The sequence below is a fragment of the Ahaetulla prasina genome, chromosome 6, assembly GCF_028640845.1.
Source record: "Ahaetulla prasina isolate Xishuangbanna chromosome 6, ASM2864084v1, whole genome shotgun sequence".
Classification (NCBI taxonomy): Eukaryota; Metazoa; Chordata; class Lepidosauria; order Squamata; family Colubridae; genus Ahaetulla; species Ahaetulla prasina.
This window is the reverse complement of record NC_080544.1, coordinates 70,100,270-70,120,780: the sequence shown is the minus strand read 5'-3', so window position 1 is coordinate 70,120,780 and position 20,511 is coordinate 70,100,270. Positions and strand designations below refer to the sequence as shown.

Below are 20,511 nucleotides of genomic sequence, written 5' to 3'. Positions count from 1 at the left end.
TTACCAGCAGCCTTGACGTTTTTTTGTCGCGCGCGAAGCCGTGAAGGCTTTTTAAGGGGGAGGAGAAATGATTTTGCCTCGTGAGCTGAGTGGAGATGCGTTTGTGAAGCGAGGCAAGCATGCGCATGCGTTGCGGGACCCTGTGAAGCGGTTGGGCGGGTTCGGTGATTGCGGCGGCGGCGGCAGCAACTTAGGATCGACTTTGGGGCGGCTCCCAGGTGCGGCATCTCCTGCTGTGCGATTTCTCTTGAACTGGGTAACTTGTAGGGATATACGGTGGTGACAGTGGCCGCAGTTTTTTTTTATTCTGAGAGAAACGGGGAGCGGGGACCATTCCTGCTTTTTCTAAGCAGACGGCTTCTGCTCGTCCGACTCCCTACTTTGCATTCTCCCCCCCCTCATTTTCCCCATCCTCTAAAGCCGCCGTTCTTGCCATTCCTGGGTGGGCAATAAAGGAAAAGGGGGCGGAGGGAAGGAAGGGCGAGGAAAATCGGGTGGGGAGGCCGTGGTGTAACGGGCGTTATTTCGTCCAAGCGGGTTAGCGAGTCAGTGCATTCCGCAGTTTTCAGGGGACGATTAGGAAACGGATCCCGCCTCTCAATATTTATATATATAATAGGAAAAAGTCGAGGGGGAGGAAGGGGACGATTTGAACCGCTTAATTTCCGCCGCTCCATCTTGGACTCCCAACAAAGTGTGTTGAAGGGAAGCTGGGTGTTGAAAGAAAAAAAAATATTTCTCGGGTGCCTGGCTGGAGGACCCTCCCACCCCGTCTTAAGAAATGTTAAAGGATTCCGATGAATCGGATTTTGATCTATTGTTCCCCCCCCCCCGCCCCACACACACACCCCGCCACAGTCATGATAGTTTGGATTTCATGCATCTAAAAAGTCACCTGGATGCAAAAGAGTCTGTTAGAAGTGGAAAAGAGGCAAAGACTTTAAAATGCGTGGGGAGAAGAGGAAGCAGAAATTGCTTAATTTTAAATTGCTTTTAAGTGACATTCCTGGCTTGACATGTTAGGGTGTCTACCTCTCTGAGAAGAAAGATACTGGTTCTCTTTCTTACATTGGAGATGGTTTTGTGGTTTTTTGAATAGAATAGAATTGTTGATGTTTTCCTAGACTATTCCTAAGCAAAGAAATCTTTATTATATTTATTTTACAACTTAAGGCATCTTTCTTTTCCAGCATTTGAAAACATCAATGTGGTTCCTACAGATCATGCAAAATTAATTTCCAATAATAATAATAATACTGGATTAGGATTTTCTCTGTTCCCCATTTATTCCTTTTGTGCCGAATATCCTGATACTTTAGAAAAATTCTCTGTAGCAGAGTATAGTTTCTATATCTGGCGCTGGACTGTTGTTTCCTGCATTACAGTTTTTTTAAGGAAGAAAATCACCTCTCAAAGGCTTCCTTTGTCCGTTCTGTTGTATAGGAACCCTTTGTCAGATGATTTCTTTCTCTGGCTCTCTCTTGGTAAAGAAATCTGGAATGACTGATTGTATTCAGGCTGATTTTCACAATGCTTCATATCTTAATTTTACTCCCTCAATTTTTTATTAAGTACTTCTGTTTTGAACAATTAGTAGATTTGCCATTTAAAGATATATACTGAAAATCTGACTTTAATAACTGATATCCTTTTTGCTCTTTGTTCTCGGTATGCTTTTCAGTTTAAAGAACTGACATATAATATTACTTATATTTTAAAAAATGGGCCTATTATTCTATATAATAAAATCTAACAATCACTGTAACATTTGGGTTCTATTTCTATCAAAATGGATCTCCAATGGCTATGCCTTTTGTAGTCCTGTTTTTGCTGTCCTTAACTAATTCTTTAAAATTAACTTTTCCTCCCTATAAATATATTATGAATAATATATTATTCATTCTGTTTTTTTTCTAGCAATCGTATTTTTCTCATCCAGAGCCTTCATCACACCCAACATCATTTTTAATATTTCCCATCAATTTAATTCCACTTGTTTCTGTAACACTGCTTCAGACAGATTCATTATATAATTTTTCCATTCATTCTACTAGGTGATTAATCTACCTTCTAATTTTTAGTAGGTTACTTAATACCGCCTTTTGCTATTGTTTTGGTTGTACTCTTCGCTTTTTTCCACATACATTTTTTTTTCTCAAGGTTCTCTCTTGACCCTACAAAAGAAATAGCCTGTTCAGAAACTACCTTTGTTAGTTCACTTATTCACTCAGTTTTTCATTATAAAAATGAAGTATTACTTTTAAATAGTACTGATTTCTTTGCTGTATGTAGACATGAATAGACTTATGTATTCAAAATATATTCCTCTATGTAGATACTCGCCAAATAGTCACAATTCTTATTCTCTTTCATCACAGAATGGCTCAGACATTTTTTCTGTATTCTCATCTCATCCCCCCTGCCCCACATCCATTTTTGTCGTGTAACAATTTATTTCCCCTCTATAATATAAAATAAAAATCACCTTCGGTTCTGCAAATATTATCATTGGATTCCTGCATTAATATACACCCAGAACAACCTGGATGACACCAATACATTGTTCTTTCTTTCATAATTAAACTTATATCTTCACTTGCATGCTGTCTTCATTAGCTCTACCTGATGAAATCAGGCCATTTTCATTCAGTTCTATTGTATCCTTTGTCATATTTTGATAGGCATGCAAGAGATACATATTCTTTACTATTTACTTTTCTTACATTCAAAGATTTTTTGGTCTTCATATTCTAGCCCTATCCTTTGCCTTAAGATAGTAGTTTGTAAGTTACTGCTACCATCATAGGGATGTCTCACCTGCTATTCGTCACCTAGCCTTCATTGTGAGAGAGATGAGGCTCTGTGCTGCCATTCTGGTGATTAAAAGTAAAAAATAATAAGAAAAATTAATGCAACTTACTGATCATATCACAGAGCATTCATGGAAGATAGACCAGTCTTACAAGTTAAAAATAAGCTTTATGTAAAACACGAAAAATATTTCTCCTTTAAATATTCAAACTGCAATCTTTCTGTAGAGAAAAGTGTTGAAACAGAGCTGCAGGATCAGGTCCAGTTACGGGGCCAGAGGCGTAGTCTAAACCTTTGGAGCCCATCTTCAGGGAACTACTCTCTGGGAGCTTTTGGGGATACACTTTGCTAAAGAGAAGTTCCCTGAAGATGGGCATGGGTCCAAAAGCTCGGAAGACCTCTGGTCCTAGAGATAGACCCAGTTTGGATTCAGCAACATTATCATGGGACATGTATATTTGCTTTCATTCATAAATACAGGGCTGTTTAGAAAAGATCTGTAGCTTGACTTTTAAAAAAAAAATTAGAAAATGTAATGCTACCAGCAGGTCACAAGATGTCTCACGTGTATTACAAATAGAGCATTACTGCTAAGGAGAGAGACAGAGATTATAGGATTTTAAAGAAAGAATATCCTCATGCAGATATGCTTCAAGTCTAAAATAAATTTATTGTAAAATAATATCTTAATTTTTACAGAGGAATACATTTATACCACACAGAAAGAAAAAATAAGACAATTTCTGCTATGCATTCTTTTCTTTTTTCCCCAGAAATCATGTTATCTGAAATATTATTCTGCTTCAATTTTCCTGAACTTCCTACAGATTTTAGTAAATTAATTGTAGGTTTGCCGGGAAGTTTTCCAGCCTCAGTTCACAGCTTCTGCAGTTCTGATTATAGATTTAAAAATCAGGTCTTTTTTTTCCCCTTTATCTAAGAGAATGATGGGCTAGAATCTAATTTGTATATTTTACAACAAATGAATCACTTAGAGTTCACTAGCTTTATTTCCATATAAGTATATCTATGTATGTATATTTGCTGTACAAATCTAACTTGATCATAAGACATAATGTCTTTTCTAACAATATATTACTTTGGGCTTTTTTTAGCTTGTGCGAATCTACAGAAACATGTCTAAGGTAAGAAATGCCTTTGTTAATGAGTAACAAAGTAATTTGTTGATTTCTACATATAATAGACAATTTGTATACATAAATTGTAGTTTATATTCTATAATTTCATTATTTTAGAGCATGTGAATTGTATTAATATGAGATGTAGGTTTTTATAATTAATAGATTAGATTAAATATTTTTATAATTAATATTTATGCAAGAAAATATTTAAAAAACTAATTTTTCATCTTATGACGATTCATGTATTCATGGATGCATTTATTTAATATTGCTACAGTCTACTAGTTTCATTTATTACACTGGCAATAAAAGAAATATATTTGCTAATGTGGCAAGCAAAAAACTTTTAGTTGAAAGAACACATGTTTTTTAAATTCATTAGCTTTACAGGTGATACATTTTTAAAAGAATGTGATTAATATGCTAGTGAAGATTATTTAATAATGGTTGAATTTCTTTAGCAGTTGATTGTTAGGAAACAAAAATCAGAAAATAAATGCTTTTTAAATCTTCACATTTTTGTATATGATATTTTTGATACAATTCCAATTAAAATACTTTTTTATATTAAATCTGCATTCAAGCAGTTGAGCCAGATCATTAATTTTAACAGTATCAGGAGAAAAGGATCAGGACCCTTGCTTGAACTGTAGCTCAGATTTATTGTTCATAAATCTGAGCTACAGTTATAAAAGAATCTGATCAATTAATGGTCAGCACTAAATTGGTGGTAGATAACAGTCAACAGAATTCAAGGGGGCTGGATTTGGATTGCTTATGGCAACTCAGGGACTCTAAACTGATGGTACATTTAACAACAACCTCTAGCTCTGACTGCTCTTTTCCTATAAAATGCTCATTTTTCTTAAAGATAATAAATTCAGTACTCTGTGTATCCCTGAATTTAATATATAATTTGTTTATATTGTATAATAAAAATAGACTCATTTCAGAAATGTCAAGACTAATCTATTTTTACCAAGTTAATCAGAATCTAAAATCATGTTTCTGTTATACTTAAATATTTCCTAGGACATGATTCACAATAAGTTCTATTTTCAGAAATCAATGTGAAATAAATGGAACATCAGATTTGAGTCAATAATGGTTGTGCAAAGTCAAAATAGAATATAGAACAACAGAGTTGAAAGGGACCTTGGAGATCTTCTAATCCGACCTCCTGTAACTTTAACCATTTCTTCTAATAGCTTATTATTAATTACTAATTCTAAAACAATTATTGAACTATACTTTTCAAATAACACCAAATGACTAAATTCAGTGAATCTGTAATTTTAACCATTTCCTCAATAATTTTACAAAAATAATTGTACAATTTTATTTAATTTCAGTATTCTATTTTTCTTTTCAGCAACAGCCTGCTGAAAAGTTTGCAAATCCAGAAACCCCTGGTTATGTTGGATTTGCAAACCTTCCAAACCAGGTTCATCGGAAGTCTGTGAAAAAAGGCTTCGAATTTACCCTTATGGTAGTTGGTAAGATTATTACAATTTTTTAAATTGATACTTGCACTATTACCCTTCAGGATGCCAGTTCAATTGTTGTAGTAAAATGTACTCTTAATTTGTAAAAATTGCTTGCGGTAGATTCTGTTTAATTGATGCATCAATATTTCAGAATGATAAATTTTTCAAAGAACTGCATCATAGAGCCTATTACATAAAGAATTCATCATATGGTCTATAATTGATCATTCAGAAATTTAGATCTATAATCAAAAAGGTTTTGGTTTTTAAATTCCTAAATCTAAACACTAAATATGGGCTTCAATGCAGAATTTCAGTGAATAATAATAATAGTCTATTTAAATAGTTAAGGTAATTATTTGTGATTAAGCTTGTTTCTAACTGTATTTTATATTGTTTAATAGGTGAATCTGGATTGGGAAAATCAACTCTAATAAACAGCTTGTTCTTAACAGATCTCTACCCAGAAAGGATAATCCCAGGAGCAGCTGGTAAGCTTAACTTTGTCCTTTCAGTACTGTCTTTTGGATCTTTACATTGCAATAGAAAAATTAAATGGATTCTAATGAAAAAAAATTATGTGAAGTTTTTGGGGGGTGTAGTTTTAGAAATTGTTCGTCCATTTTTATTATCCATAATTTTCTCTATACAATCACAAATGTATTCATTGTAAAAAACATCTTTCAAAAAAGGTGTTTATGATTCTTTAAAGTATAGAAATCAAAGTATATTGCAATTTTGGTGAAATCTGCCACCTGATCTATATTTTGCAATTAGTTTTTCTTGCAGCACAAAACTTGATCTTTTTGCTGTTTCAATTGTAGGATGTTTTTCTTTTTATCAGCTACATATATTGGATTATTAGAAAATCATTCACCTCAAACCGTGTTCCAGTCTAAATCAGATAAGTTTGTCAAATGTGGAGTAATATCCATGTATTTGAATTAGATTGCCTTGGAACATTTCGGCTTTATAATTCTATGGCATAATTTATAACTGAAAATATGTATTAGGTTGCAGCATCACAAGTGATTTGTCTATGAGGTATATCTTAATCAGATATCAACTGAGAATAATTAATTCCTGATCCTGCCATAAAGGCTTGATGTCAACAATCTTCTGAAATCCAGTTTTGTTCCTTTCCTAGAAAAAATTGAAAGAACTGTACAGATTGAGGCCTCAACAGTTGAAATTGAGGAAAGAGGTGTAAAGCTTCGTCTGACTGTAGTAGATACACCGGGATATGGTGATGCTATTAATTGTCGGGATTGGTATGTATTCAGTAGATGTGTTAAATTATTTAAACAGAATATAATAATATAAACAGTTATATTGTTTATAATTCTTAGCTTTAATGTTAAGAATTGCTAAATTTAATTACATATTTCATATGTTTTTCTGTAAAGTCTCCAGATTAATGGGATATATGTAGAATAAGAACGATACCATTCATGGATGAACAGTTAACAACCAAAACTCTATAGAAAACAGAAAGTCTTGTAAAGTGTTGGGATTTGGATTATTATAAAACATTTTAATGCCTTCTTATTTCTTTCTGTATTATACATATAGTTCATTTCTTTTGACAACAATTCAGTTAGTTTATGGAATTGTTATTTTTAAACATCATTATTTCCTTAGGTTTAAACAACAAGTATAAAGCATCTCTGATAATGAACATTTAAACAATGATGTTTCATATTTGTTGTAATAGTTTCAGGACCATTATTTCCTATATTGATGAGCAGTTTGAACGTTATCTTCATGATGAAAGTGGCTTGAATAGACGGCATATTGTGGATAACCGAGTTCATTGCTGCTTCTATTTTATCTCACCATTTGGGCATGGGTAAGTACTATGAATAGTGCTTTGGATTCAATTCCAAAAAGGCAGTTTATAAGGGATCAAAAGTGATGCTAGTGTAGAAAAGGATTAAAAATAGAAAGTCAAAATTAAAGCATGAAATTAAAATGAAATATAGCTAAATCTACTTTACATGAAACCCTTTACTATACTTCTCTCTCTTCCCACCTTTACAAATCATCCTTCTATGCCCATATATAAGTTTATACATTTTGCATGCGTGCATGTGAATACACAGTATGCATTTCCTAGCTGGGAGGAAGATGTATAACTAATAATGTATCTACTTGCAAGTTGTCTTTAGCTTAAAAACCTAAAATTTGCATCAAGTTGTTTGAATTTGTTTGGTATAAAATTGGGCTTTGGTTTTATTTATGGCATGTTGGACAGAATATGTTGCCACCCATAGTTTTGCAGGGGATGCCCATGTGGCTTGGTATACTTAAGATGATAGCCAAGATCACAAACTCACAAGAGTTTGTTGTTGCTGTTAGTTGCGAAGTCGTGTCCGACCCATCGCGACATTTTTATAGAGTTACATTTTTAAAAATGAGATATGTTTTACAATAATGCATATTGTTCCTTGACATAAACAAACGAGTCATTTGATCTGAGAATCTGAATTTTTTTAGAAATGTTTAAGTTTTATGTTAACTGCTTCTATTGATTTTTAGTTTGTGAAAGAAATAGGAGTCTAAATATTAGGAAGTCATAATCTGTATTTTTAGTCTCAAGCCTTTAGATGTTGAATTCATGAAAGCTATACACAACAAAGTGAATATTGTGCCTGTGATTGCAAAAGCTGATACCCTTACGCTGAAAGAGCGGGAAAGATTGAAGAAAAGGGTGAGTTTTTTTCTTTAATTTAAGCATAGCATAAAGAAAATCATGATTCATATATTGTGCATAATAGGCCTTTGGTCAGAATCTAATGAACATTGTGAATTTTTAGGTAGTGTGTAAAGCTTTAACATTTTGAAGTGAAGGGGAATAATTGCTGGCTTTTCCAACTGCAGCACTTTGTACAATGTGTAATTCTGGAGGTATGGTTTCCGGTCCTTCAGAAGCTGTTTGGGTGTATGTGGGGAAAACATATATAAAAAGCAAGCAAAAAATCCCTGTTGATTTTGCAGATGTTGAATCTCAGCCCATGTTTTATTTATATCTTACTGTCCTTTGGGGTCAGATTTTGGATGAAATTGAAGAACATAGCATCAAGATTTATCACTTACCCGATGCGGAATCAGATGAAGATGAAGATTTTAAGGAACAAACCAGGCTTTTGAAAGTAAGGACAATTTGTTAAGTCAGAATTAGTTTATCCTGTCATCTTATTTAATTTCTAGAAATTTTTATTTTTGCTTATCAAAGCTAGTATCTTTAATCTGTTTCTAATCTCAGAAGGAAGAGAATTCTTCATATAAAAGGGAGTTTTGATCTCTGGATTGGAAAATGCTTTGTCATGCAAATTTTATTGCAATTTTTTTTATATCTTGCGTTCAGAATGAGAGTATGGAGCAGGAATTTGTAGCAAGAATTCCTTTTTTTAATTTGGTTTCTTTGCACCTTACTTTCAGTTAGCACTGCAGGCAACACATGGAGAGATATAAGGCCAAGGTTCAAGTGAAAATGAGAGTTTCATTTTTGACAGTGTAAATTTTAGCAATTAAAAGTATAGAAGAGGAATGCAAGGGGGCAATAACAGAAACTTAACAGAAGCATTAGAGTTAGATCAGTGGTTCCCAACGTGGAGCCCATGCCCCACAGGAGGGCAATTTGATTTTTAATGGGGGCAATTTGGAACCTTGTTTAAACCAAGTTAACGGCCTTTTAGGTTTCCTTCCCGTGAGTAGGAGTTCACTTTTTGAATAGTAAGAATTCTCTCCCCCCCCTCTCTGTGTGTGTGTGTGTGTGTGTGTGGCAGGATTTTAGAGATGCTTAAGTGGGGCATGGCCAAAAAAAGTTTGAGAACCACTGGATTAGATGATGGCAACAGAAGATAATGAATGTAACCAGCAGAATTTTTATTAGAAATCATTGTGAAGAAAAGATGAAAGCAGTAAGGTTAGGCAAGAAATGTTTAATTGGATAATGATAGGATACAAGAGGTTATGTATCTTATTTAAAAGTATTTAAAAAGGAAGATAAAAGCTAATATAAGAAAAAGAAATAAATCAAAATGAAAATAAAGTAAAGTAAATAGAAAAGAAAAAAGATACAAAGAAATAGCTTCTGATCTTTACAGCGGTTGTAAGTACAGTTATAAACTTACCTCTTACTCTATGGTTACAACATAAATCTTCTGTCTATAATCTGATTTGTCTAATCATCAAAACGAAATCATAAGCACATTTTTGTTGTTTTATGCAAAAACTCCATAAGGAGTTTCTAGTCAATGGCATGTCTTATGTTTTTGATAAATACGTGACTTTCTTTTCAGAAATTTAAATTAGTGTTGATTGTTATCAAACTTCTAATTGCAAAGCACAGTGAGATTGTAAGATTATTTTTCTCTTCAATTCCAGACCAGCATTCCATTTTGTGTTGTGGGATCAAATCAATTAATTGAAGCTAAGGGTAAAAAAGTTAGAGGTCGTCTTTATCCCTGGGGTGTTGTTGAAGTGGAAAATCCAGAACATAATGACTTCTTAAAACTAAGAACCATGCTGATGTAAGTAAAGTGCATTTATTCCTGTTCTTTGGTCATTGTTCACCTTATTTTTATCTCCCACACAATACAAAACAAAATCATTGTTGAACTGTTAAACAGGAGATACAGACAGTTTTTTAACTTACAACCGCAGTAGGGACTGGAAAATAAATTGTCAAGGAATGTGATTGTGAAGTGAGGCACTATGTGACTGTGGCCACTTTTACAACCTTTTTTACTACCAAGTGAATCACCCACAGTCTCTTAAGTTAGACTTCACGTATCAACTTTTCCAGGTAAACCAGACCAGAAATAAAATTAGAGGCAAATAATTCCATTTTATTGTAAGGCTGCATTGATAGAATCTTGCAAGGCTGAAGGTAGAAATCTCCCACCGCCACTTTTAACTGCCCAATCAATAAGACAGGTCTTTCCCAAATTTCTTCCTCTCTTAAGTCACAAGGGACTCCACCCTTTCTTGTCTAATTGTTTCTTAAAAAGCATCTCTTCCCCTCATCCTCCAATATCATTTTCATGAGTATAATTTTTATTAAAACTTTTAAATAAGAAAGTAAAAGGTTAATAGAAGTAAACAAGGAAACCAAAGCAATAAAAGAAAAAGAAAAAAGTGTAAGAAAAGGAAAGAAAGTTAAAAATAGAAAAAGACAAAACAATGGTTCAGTTATTCTTCACAGCAGATATAAGGACAAATATATTTTGACCTCTAAAATTACATAATTTTGTTCTTTCTATAAATATCAAAACCATAAATCACAATTTCATTCTTTTGATTTTTACACAAAAGTCTATAACAGGCTGGTAATCAGCAATAAATGTAGAAAATGCCTTTTCTGTAACGAAATTAATTTATCCATTTCAACAAAATCTATTCAATTCACCTACTAATAATAGATAATGTCAAATCTTTTCATCTCTATGCATAGAGTAATCTGGCTGCTGTGATCATATATTGAAATAATCTTCTGTGACTGTTTTCTATTTGCTTGTTAGTCTTGAAATGAAAAGTTGTGGCTTAAATTAAATATTAATCTTTCAAATTGCCTCTCTCAAAGTATTTATTTGGATCCATTTTTTTTTTTAGTTTTCTATGTCCATCACTCATGATAAAATGTCCCTTCATGGTGTTCATTTTATTTAAGGATTAAAATAAAATTTGTTGAGCTGTATTAAATAATTATTATACCATAGGTTTTTTTTGTCATTCCAGCACTCATATGCAGGATCTTCAAGAAGTGACTCAAGATCTTCATTATGAGAACTTCCGTTCTGAAAGACTTAAAAAGGGTGGCAGGTAAAGTATCTCTTACTAAATGGTCTATGGTTCCATTATATTTCAGGTTTTCTTGTCACGTTTTAATTGCTACCATTTTGAATAGATGTCAAATACTTTCCAAGCATACCTAACAATTAATGTATTGGGGTGTATTTTTCCTATTATCTTTTTTTCTGTAAAGGGTCAGTAAAAGCATTCTTTCAATTATTAGGAACAGATGCAATTTTCACACGTGTTAAACATGTTGTATGTAAACTTCATCCATATTTTAATGTTTCTCGAGTTATGCCATTTAAACTTGAAGCTATGATATTTTTCAATATTCTCATTGTATTAATGGCTTCCCTTTTCATCAATTTTCTTAACATTCTAAGATTAAAAGTATTTTTTTAATTCCACTTTAACATTTTACTTTTTCCCCAACCATTCTAAAATGTTATTCCAGCATTCAGTATTTTTTTTTTGAGTTCATTCTGTTGGAGATTCTTTGTTAGCCCTTTCCCCAGTTTCAAAATACTATTTTATTTGGATCAAAATCACTGTGTTTTCTGTTCCACTTTTAACTGTTCCTTGTTCTCATTTACTGGTCTTTTTTTTTGCAACTTTTTCTCTGTGTATACAGTATACAGAATTTTTCATCTTTATTTTTTTTTCATATATTCAGTTTTTTTATATGCTTCTTTCACTTTGTTGTTCTAGCAATTATCTTTTTTATTTTCATTCTGTGGCATTTTGCAAGTTTTCATTCTCTTTCATGCAGCTGCTATCTCCTAATATTTTTTCATATATGTTTTGAACTTTTGCTTCCTGTAATCATTCTACTTATATTTGAATTTCTTTTGTTTCATTTTTACACACCTATATTTTTCCTAAGACCAATTCCTGACCCTGCCCAATAGTAGTCAGTCCTTCATTGCAAACCGTTAATCTTTTAGTCTTCAGTCACTCTTATTACAATCAAATTAGTCAAGCTTTTAAAGTCATTCCTTTGTTGTATATTCACTTAAATAGACTTATACTTAAACCACACATTATAAACCACATACTCAAAATGGATCTTTTTCTAAACAAATATTCTCAAACAATACCTATACTTTTTCATTTTGAAGTGTTTGAATGCTCTAATAATTTTTGCTATATTTTCCTACCTCATTCCCATCTATCTGTTTGTGTTACCTAATAGAATAGTTTTGTTCCTCAGGAAGACATCTATATACAAATCACATCTCTGGTTCTTTCATTATCACTACTCAAGCGAGGTGCATATATACTTGTACCTGAAACAAATGTAGAAAGTAAGATTTACCTTCATTAATATATTAATTTCTGTTTTCATAATTTAAATATAATTTCATTTTCTGACTTACAGTGTAATAATCCTTTTATTAATTATTGAACCTATATTACTTCCATAATTTAGGCATATATTCCTCAATTCTGTTTCCCAAAATTGATCCACGTTCATTTACATGTACAACATTCTTACTCTTTCACTTAATATTAGAAACACTCGGCTTTGTAATGTTTCATTGATGAATTCATGCTCTTTGTCTATTCTTCTTTCTTTCCAAGTTGTGCTCTTCTCATGTTCATCACAGATGACTATTAAAGGTTACTAGCCTTAATACCCATACCAGAATTTTCTGCTATCAGTAAAGAAACAAGTCCAGTCAGTTTTGATACAGTCATACACTGATTTCTCTACTCTAAGCATTCCCATGCTATTCTGTGTAGCTAGTATCTCTAAATTAGAGATTTCATTGTAAACCAACATTCCTTTGGCAGATTTCTTTGTAGAATGAAATAGATAGCATATAAATTTAATAAAGAAAAGAAAATCCCATCACCTAGGAAATATATACAGTATAGTAATAACTACTCAAATAATCCTCTTTTTTCTTTTACTACCATTGGATCTGCATTTTAAAAATACTGGTCATTAGTAGTTAAATACTATCAGATGCAAAACAGTATTTAGCTATAACTACATGTTTGAATTAAATTTCTTTGTAAGAAGTTGCTGCTTTTAAGAAGCTATTGCTGTATGTTTCTAAGCCTTTTTTTCCTCTCCTAAATGTAGAAAAGTGGAAGATGAAGACGTTAATAAAGATCAAATCTTGCTTGAAAAGGAAGCAGAAGTAAGGACTTCATTTAAAAATATATATATATTGTATTTTGGATCTTCAAATCATGTGATATTCATAAACATTTCTGAATTCCTACACCATAGGGACAGAATATTACTCAGCAGGATTTTGCCAAGAAATTACAAAGTTATTAGTAAGCTTTTCTAAGGAAAGATTAAAATTTTAAAGGCATCTAGCACAAACACTTCTCAATCTGAATTCTCTGAAAGGTATCCTTTTGCAGGGGCCATAAATTTAAAATTAAAACAATTACAGCCATTCATTGATTTATAATTAGTGAGAAAGGAGAGGCAAATGAACCTGTATGGCTTAACCCAGATTCAAAGGGAGCCCTAATTTGATGTGATCTAGTATGACTGTTTTCCAAGTTAAAACTGAATTTATGTATTTTGTCAGAAGATCATGAATCTTATGTAGATTAGATTTATATAGTAGCAATGGGAAAGTAATCTCATGTAACTATAGAATTAAAAATATACTTGAAAGAAACTTGATTATCATTTGGTAATTCTTCAGGTATACAAAACACAGAATTTTAAATTGATACTGGTGACTTAAAATCAGTTTATTGCAGCCTTTCAGTTCAAAAGAGATTTCATTCCCAGTTTTTATTTGGATTTAGATATCACTGAATTTTGTCATTCAAACTATGGTTTATTGTTGCCTGCCAGTATAATTGATCTGTTTTGTATCTCTTAGATTTGTGTAATGAAATAAAGCCTTATTTCATGATGGCCTTGATGTTAATTCATGTGAATTGAATCCATTGAGCTCTATAGAATTTGTTTAAGCATCATAGTAAAAATGTAAAAACTGAACCAGAAACTGGAAAATTGCTGAATTCTAGTCCTCAGCATCTATAACTAATGTCTCCACTGTGGGATATGATGGTGTCTATAATTCAAAAATATCTGGAGAGGCATAGGTTTCTTACCTGTACTGCACATCAGTTGGGGGGAGTAGAGGATAAAGGTGGAGAAAGAATTTGGCCTTATGATACCATTATCACATACCGGTACTACAAAAGAACCATAGTTTTAGATGAAAGGTATATGAAATCTGTTGTTTTTTTAAATTGGTGATATTCTGGTTTAATGTTTGTGTTGTAAGCTGCTAAAGCACTCCGTTAGTTGGAGGAATTCTAGCCAATGTAGAAATGATATTCTTTGTTTTAGCTTCGCCGCATGCAGGAAATGATTGCAAGGATGCAGGCACAGATGCAGATGCAAAGGCAGGGAGGTGAAGGAGATAGCAGTGCAACTCATGGGTACAAAGTTTGAATTATTTGGTAAGAACACTTTTATATTAAAACTATGTATAAAATATTGCTTTGAAAATTATAGTAATACAGATTTGATCTTTTTATCATGATTTTGACTTTTAGATAAATAACTTTAAGAGGGACATAAATACTTCATTCTGAAACAAAAAGGAATCCATTTATTTAATTATTTGCTCATTCATTCAAGTGCTACAGTTGTCTATTTGCCATAAAGCTTAAGTTTAAAAAATTAAAAATGCATATATTAATAGACTAAAGAACCAATTCTCAAATCAACTTTGCAAATGTTTGGACAGCATACAATTACTAATGCTCACTGTATGCTATATCCTGTTCTTCAGGGGAAGAGTAGCTTTTAAAATCAAGTAAAATGAGATAGTATTTGTCCATTTTCTGTTTTTATGACCTTTTTTGTGGTTGTCATTAACCTTACACTGTAATTATTAAGCATATATCACAGTCATTGAGCAAATGTGGCAGCTATTAAATAAGTCCATTTTTTCAATGGATGTTTGTTTTTGCTGGAAATGGGAAGTGAATGTTGAAAACCAACAAAAACACAGAAAATCATGGTCTTGTAACTGCAGGACACTGCAAATGGCTATAAATGCAAGCTGGTTATCAAGTGCCCCAAATGTGATCACAGGACCGTGGGGGAAAAGTTGAGGTAGTATGGCCCCCAGAACTGTGGAACTAGAAGTAGCTTGTAACTTTGACTGATCATTAAGTGATTGGTCATTAAGCTAGGACTACCTGTATGCTGTGTTAAATGTTGTAGTTCATTACTTGCTTGATCATTTAGGGAAAAAAAGCCTTCCCTGCTCTCTTCCCTGTATCATTCTATGTTTTGTTTTGGTTCTTTAAAAGTGAGGAAGGGAAGTTAAACTATATTACATGCTGGCACGATAGCTGAGGAAATACAGCACATCATGAGAAAGGCAGGGCTAGATGAATCAAAAGTTGGAATTAAGATTGCTGGGAGAAATATCAACAACGTCAGATATGCAGATGATACCACTCTAATGGCAGAAAGCAAAGAGGAACTTGATGCGGGTGAAGAAGGAGAGTGCAAAAGTTGGCTTGAAACTCATTAAGACATTAAGAAAACTAAGATCATGGCATCCAGTCCTCTCAATTCCTGGCAGATAGATGGGGAAGAAATGGAGGTAGTGACAGATTTTATTTTCCTGGGCTCCAAGATCACCGCAGATGGGGACTGCAGCCAAGAAATTAAAAAACGCTTGCTCCTGGGGAGGAAAGCTATGGCAAATCTAGACAGTGTACTAAAAAGCAGAGACATCACTCTGAAAACAAAAGTGCGTATAGTCAAGGCTATGGTTTTCCCAGTTGCAATGTATGGCTGTGAAAGTTGGATCATAAGAAAGGCTGAGCGCCAAAGAATTGAGGCCTTTGGACTATGGTGCTGGAGAAGACTCCTGCGAGTCCCATGGACTGCAAGGTGAACAAACAAGTCAGTCCTAGAGGAGATCAACCCTGACTGCTCCTTAGAAGGTCAGATCCTGAAGATGAAGAAATACTTTGGCCACTTAATGAGAAGGAAGGACTCACTGGAGAAGAGCCTAATGCTGGGAAAGATTGGGGGAAAAAGAAGAAGGGGAACGACAGAGAATGAGGTGGCTGGATGGAGTCACTGAAGCAGTAGGTGTGAGCTATGGACTCCAGAGGATGGTAGAGGACAGGAAGGCCTGGAGGAATGTTGTCCATGGGGTCACGATGGGTTGGACACGACTTCACAACTAACAACAACAAATGCATAGATAATTGGGGATATTTCCTTTTTTTAAGCAATAGATTGCAAAGAACAAGAGGGAGTTAACATAGGCTAACAGAAAAAGAGAGAGGAAAAATGACTAGAACAATATACTCTTTTGTGGTTCCCTGTGATCTTTACGCTGTAAGCTTTCATTATTGTATATATCTATGAGATGGTGCCATTATTATTTTATTAGTAAAATTTGTAGGAGGAATGTATAGGTATTGCTCCTTCCCAGATTTGTAATTGAAAAGTTTGGTTATCATTGTTGCTTTCAATTATATTTTATATTATTATATTATATAATAATATAATATACTATTATTCATTTTTTAAAAGTATGCATGACCATGTAACCTGTCAATATTCTCTTTTCATCATTTCAGATAACTTTCATTAATTGGAATCATTTAAGATTTAAGACACAGAGCTTATTTTGTGGGGAGAGTTACTACTTATCCTGCTGTGACTTTGAAGGTCTGGTAACATTCAGCAAACAAATATATAGTTGTTGTAATCTCTATTTTGTAAACAAATAAGGTCTCTTTAATCTTTTTAAAATGTTAAATGAAATATGAGTTTGTTAAGATTTACTAATATTTTATTGAGCTGATTTTACTATGCAGACTACACAAATGTTTAGATTTTCCCTAGCCTGTTGTTCATCTAATTCTATGGACTAATGCCACCGAGGGGCTTGGGGGTTTTTTTTGCACTCAATATATAAATTGATTATAACCACATTATATTTATGGTTTAAATTCTTATTCTTAATTCTTCCTGATTTCCTTTTTACAGCTGACATGATTGAAAGTCCCTTTAAGTTACCTATCCTATAAATTTTATGTATTGCCTATTTCTTTGAAATGTCATTGTAAAGGTTTTCATAGGAAAGACTAAAGAAAGTCTTAAAGGAATGTTATTTTTTTTTTTGAATAGAGACCTTTGCGTGCAGACTGACCAACAAGAAAATAAGTAATGATATTTGCAAATTTTTTCAATGCTACTTTTTTTATATACAGGTAGTCCTTGAACTACAACCATAATTGAGCCTGGAATCTTTGTTGAGTGAAGCAGTTGTTAAATGACACATCACATAACTGCTTCCCTCAATGATTACCATCCTGGCTCATTCATTTACAGTTAAGTGACCATGTGGATCATTCAGCAGAATGAGGGGATGCTGCATCAGGTAGGGAGGCCTTGGATCCACAGGGATACATAAACCTGCTGATGTCTGTGAGTTTTCAGCTGGTTCCCAATCCAGCTACTCAGCCACCCAGGGAGCTTCAGGCTGGATATGGAAGCAACCAGCATGTACAAAGCTGCTACAGGTGGCTGGATGAGGTTGCTCCCCTCTGTCCCTTCCCCTTGCAACTTCCCTGCCAGTTTCCCAGCAGAAAAGATAGCAGATGGCATTCACATGATTGGAGGGCGCTTGGAAACTGGTTGTAACTGCGAATAGGCTGCCAAGAATCTGAAATATGGTCATGTGATTGGGGGGCAGTGCTACACTTTACAATGTTTGGAAGTGTTTTACGGGCTTAGAAAAGCACCCTTTCCGAGGCCATCGTAACTTTGATCAATTGTGAAATGGCCAGTTGTAAGTCGAGAACTACCTGTATGAAGTAATGTATCAGTCTTTATGCATTGACTATTTGCTGTACTTTACCAGTGCTATACAGTAAATATTTTCAAGTAAGTTCCATGTGTGTAGCATTTTGTGGCATATGTGAGTTTAAAACAAGCAGTATAATTTAGAAAAAAAATGCAGTTATTTTTTCAGACTTTTTTAGGTTTTTCTTTCAGATTTTCAAATTTGTATTTAATTTTTGAAGAAAGCAAGGTCAAATTGTACCAGAGGCATGTGTTTCTATAAAGGAAGATCATAAGTATCTATCATGGAAGAAACTAGCTTCTCCCTGATTACCTCAGTATACCCATGATGTACATACATACTGACCAATAAATACTGTACTTGGAAATATTAGAGTGACTTAATCTAATGTCCTTCAGGCTTCTAACATTAAAAAAAGTAATTATGGCATTTTCATCTTGATTGTTGTTAAACACAGATAACAAAAACCTGATGTGGTCCATATTTTAATCTGTATTTACTATGTTCAAAAATAAAATCCAAATTATATTTCTTGAAGTCTGTAATGAATGATATATAAATATGGTAAAACTGTTCTGCCATTTATTTTCAGTATTTTCAGTTTAAAAATAGGATCACAGAAAGATTTCACTTTGATCTTGTAATTTATTTGGAAAATATAATACTAATCTGAAGACCTTTCACCAATAGTACTTCCCCCCCTTAGAAAGATGATAATTGTTCAACACCTCTTCTGTTCAGAAGTAACACCTACAATCTTTTTGTGTCCTATATAGATTATATTCCTGGGTTAAATTATGCTACTAGATTTGAACACACTTGTTTACCTAGAATGTTTTAGATCTGGGATGATTTTGGTATTATTTGTATGAAGCTGTAATTATAATTAAATAGCAAGGAGAAAAATTCCTAGTATTTTGAAAACCTGTGAAAATGTGAATGTGTGTGCCAAATAACTAGTATAAACCTAACCCTACTATACATTAGTTTTCAATAACTGACTTTAAAGAATTGCTCAGTATTTTTAAACATCTGCATGTATCGTTTGCTGTAATTAGACCTTCATTATATACTGTAATTTAGTCTTTACTTGTGGTGCTACATTTTAAGAATTTTGGCTTTTATGATCACTTACAAAATCCATACTGCTAAAACTTAATTCCTGAACAGCTGTAATTTACTAATTTGAATTGTACCTTTTGAGTAAGGTTAATTTTTTTTAACAGTGTATTTCCATGAGATTGAATGATGTTTTCCAGTCTGTGCCTGATATAGGAATAACAGTATCTGTACCTATTTCCATGAACTAAGCTACCTTTGAATATTCAGACTAGAATACAAAAATGAATTTCTCAAGGTTTTGGGAACCTGAAAAATGGTTAGCATCACAAATGGTTTTTGTCTTTGTTTTTCGAACTAATATAATTACAATTTTAGGAGTATACTGTTATATTCTTTAACACTTTTACTGGATTTTTATAACTGGGGTACTCAAAGGGCTACTTTTTTGTATAAGACAGTATTAACCTATAATTGATTTTCTGTACCTTATTTTAGCCCAAATTATTAATAAACCCATTAAACTGTTACGTACAAATCTGAAGTGTGTGGTTATATTAAGTGATGTAACTGGTATGGTGCCTAATTAAAAATAGTTTCTTGCAAAAACTGTTGATGACAAAGCTTAAAATAATATGTTTCATTACACAGAAACATTTACATCAACCAGTTGTTTTGCTGAGGACATGTGTTACCAAAATGTTGATACTCTTAGAAGTTGGGCAAGATACACATAATAACATTCAGTTCCATATGAACCTCACTGTTTCACAACTGTTATTATCACATCTTCCTTTTCAGTAGTTTCAGAACATTGACATGAACTTCCAGTATTGTCATTAATGATATTAAAGGCTAATATTTAGTTCAACAATAATTGGATATTTGCATAAAAAGAGGAGTTTCCCAAGTGCAGATAAAGGTAAAGTTTCTCCTGCCCAGTCATTTCGGACTGTAGGGGGCAGTGCTGACCTCTGTTTCTTAGCCAAGGGAGCCAGCCTTATCCAGAGACATTTCCATGGTCATGGCCAGCATGACAACATCCTGAGATGCATGGAACACACTGATCTTCCCACCGAAGTGGTACCTATTTATCTACTTGCATTTGTATGCTTTCGAACTGCTAGGTGAGCAGGAGCTGGGGCAAGGAACAGGAGCTCACCTTGTTGCATTGCATTTCCAGCTAACAAGCTCAGTGTCTAACCATTAGCCACCGCACACACACCCCACCCATAGATAGCTCTATATTTACTAATAAAAGTATCAATTGTCTTAATGTCAAATGCTACTTTTTCAGGCAATTTCTGTCTATCTCTGGGATCTTAATTCTTCCCACAATCTTTTACATCAGTTTCATTCTTCTGCAAGTGAAAACAGTTCACA

General features: G+C 33.4%; 1 protein-coding gene across 2 annotated transcripts; it reads left to right on the top strand.

Annotated features, from left to right (window-relative positions):
• Nucleotides 1-90: 90 nt before the first annotated feature.
• Nucleotides 91-19,666, top strand: SEPTIN2 (septin 2). 2 transcript variants are annotated; one of them, XM_058188999.1, is made up of 13 exons: nt 91-218; nt 3,927-3,956; nt 5,326-5,449; nt 5,845-5,931; nt 6,588-6,711; nt 7,155-7,289; nt 8,033-8,150; nt 8,491-8,592; nt 9,830-9,975; nt 11,183-11,266; nt 13,329-13,386; nt 14,571-14,683; nt 16,838-19,666. In XM_058188999.1, the coding sequence occupies exons 2-12, from the start codon at nt 3,948-3,950 to the stop codon at nt 14,673-14,675; spliced, it is 1,092 nt and encodes a 363-aa protein (XP_058044982.1). In that variant the 5' UTR covers nt 91-218; nt 3,927-3,947; the 3' UTR covers nt 14,676-14,683; nt 16,838-19,666. The 2 variants fall into 2 exon arrangements, with proteins under 2 accessions (XP_058044982.1, XP_058044980.1); XM_058188997.1 differs by having other exon boundaries at nt 132-256.
• The last annotated feature ends 845 nt before the right edge of the window (nt 19,667-20,511 follow it).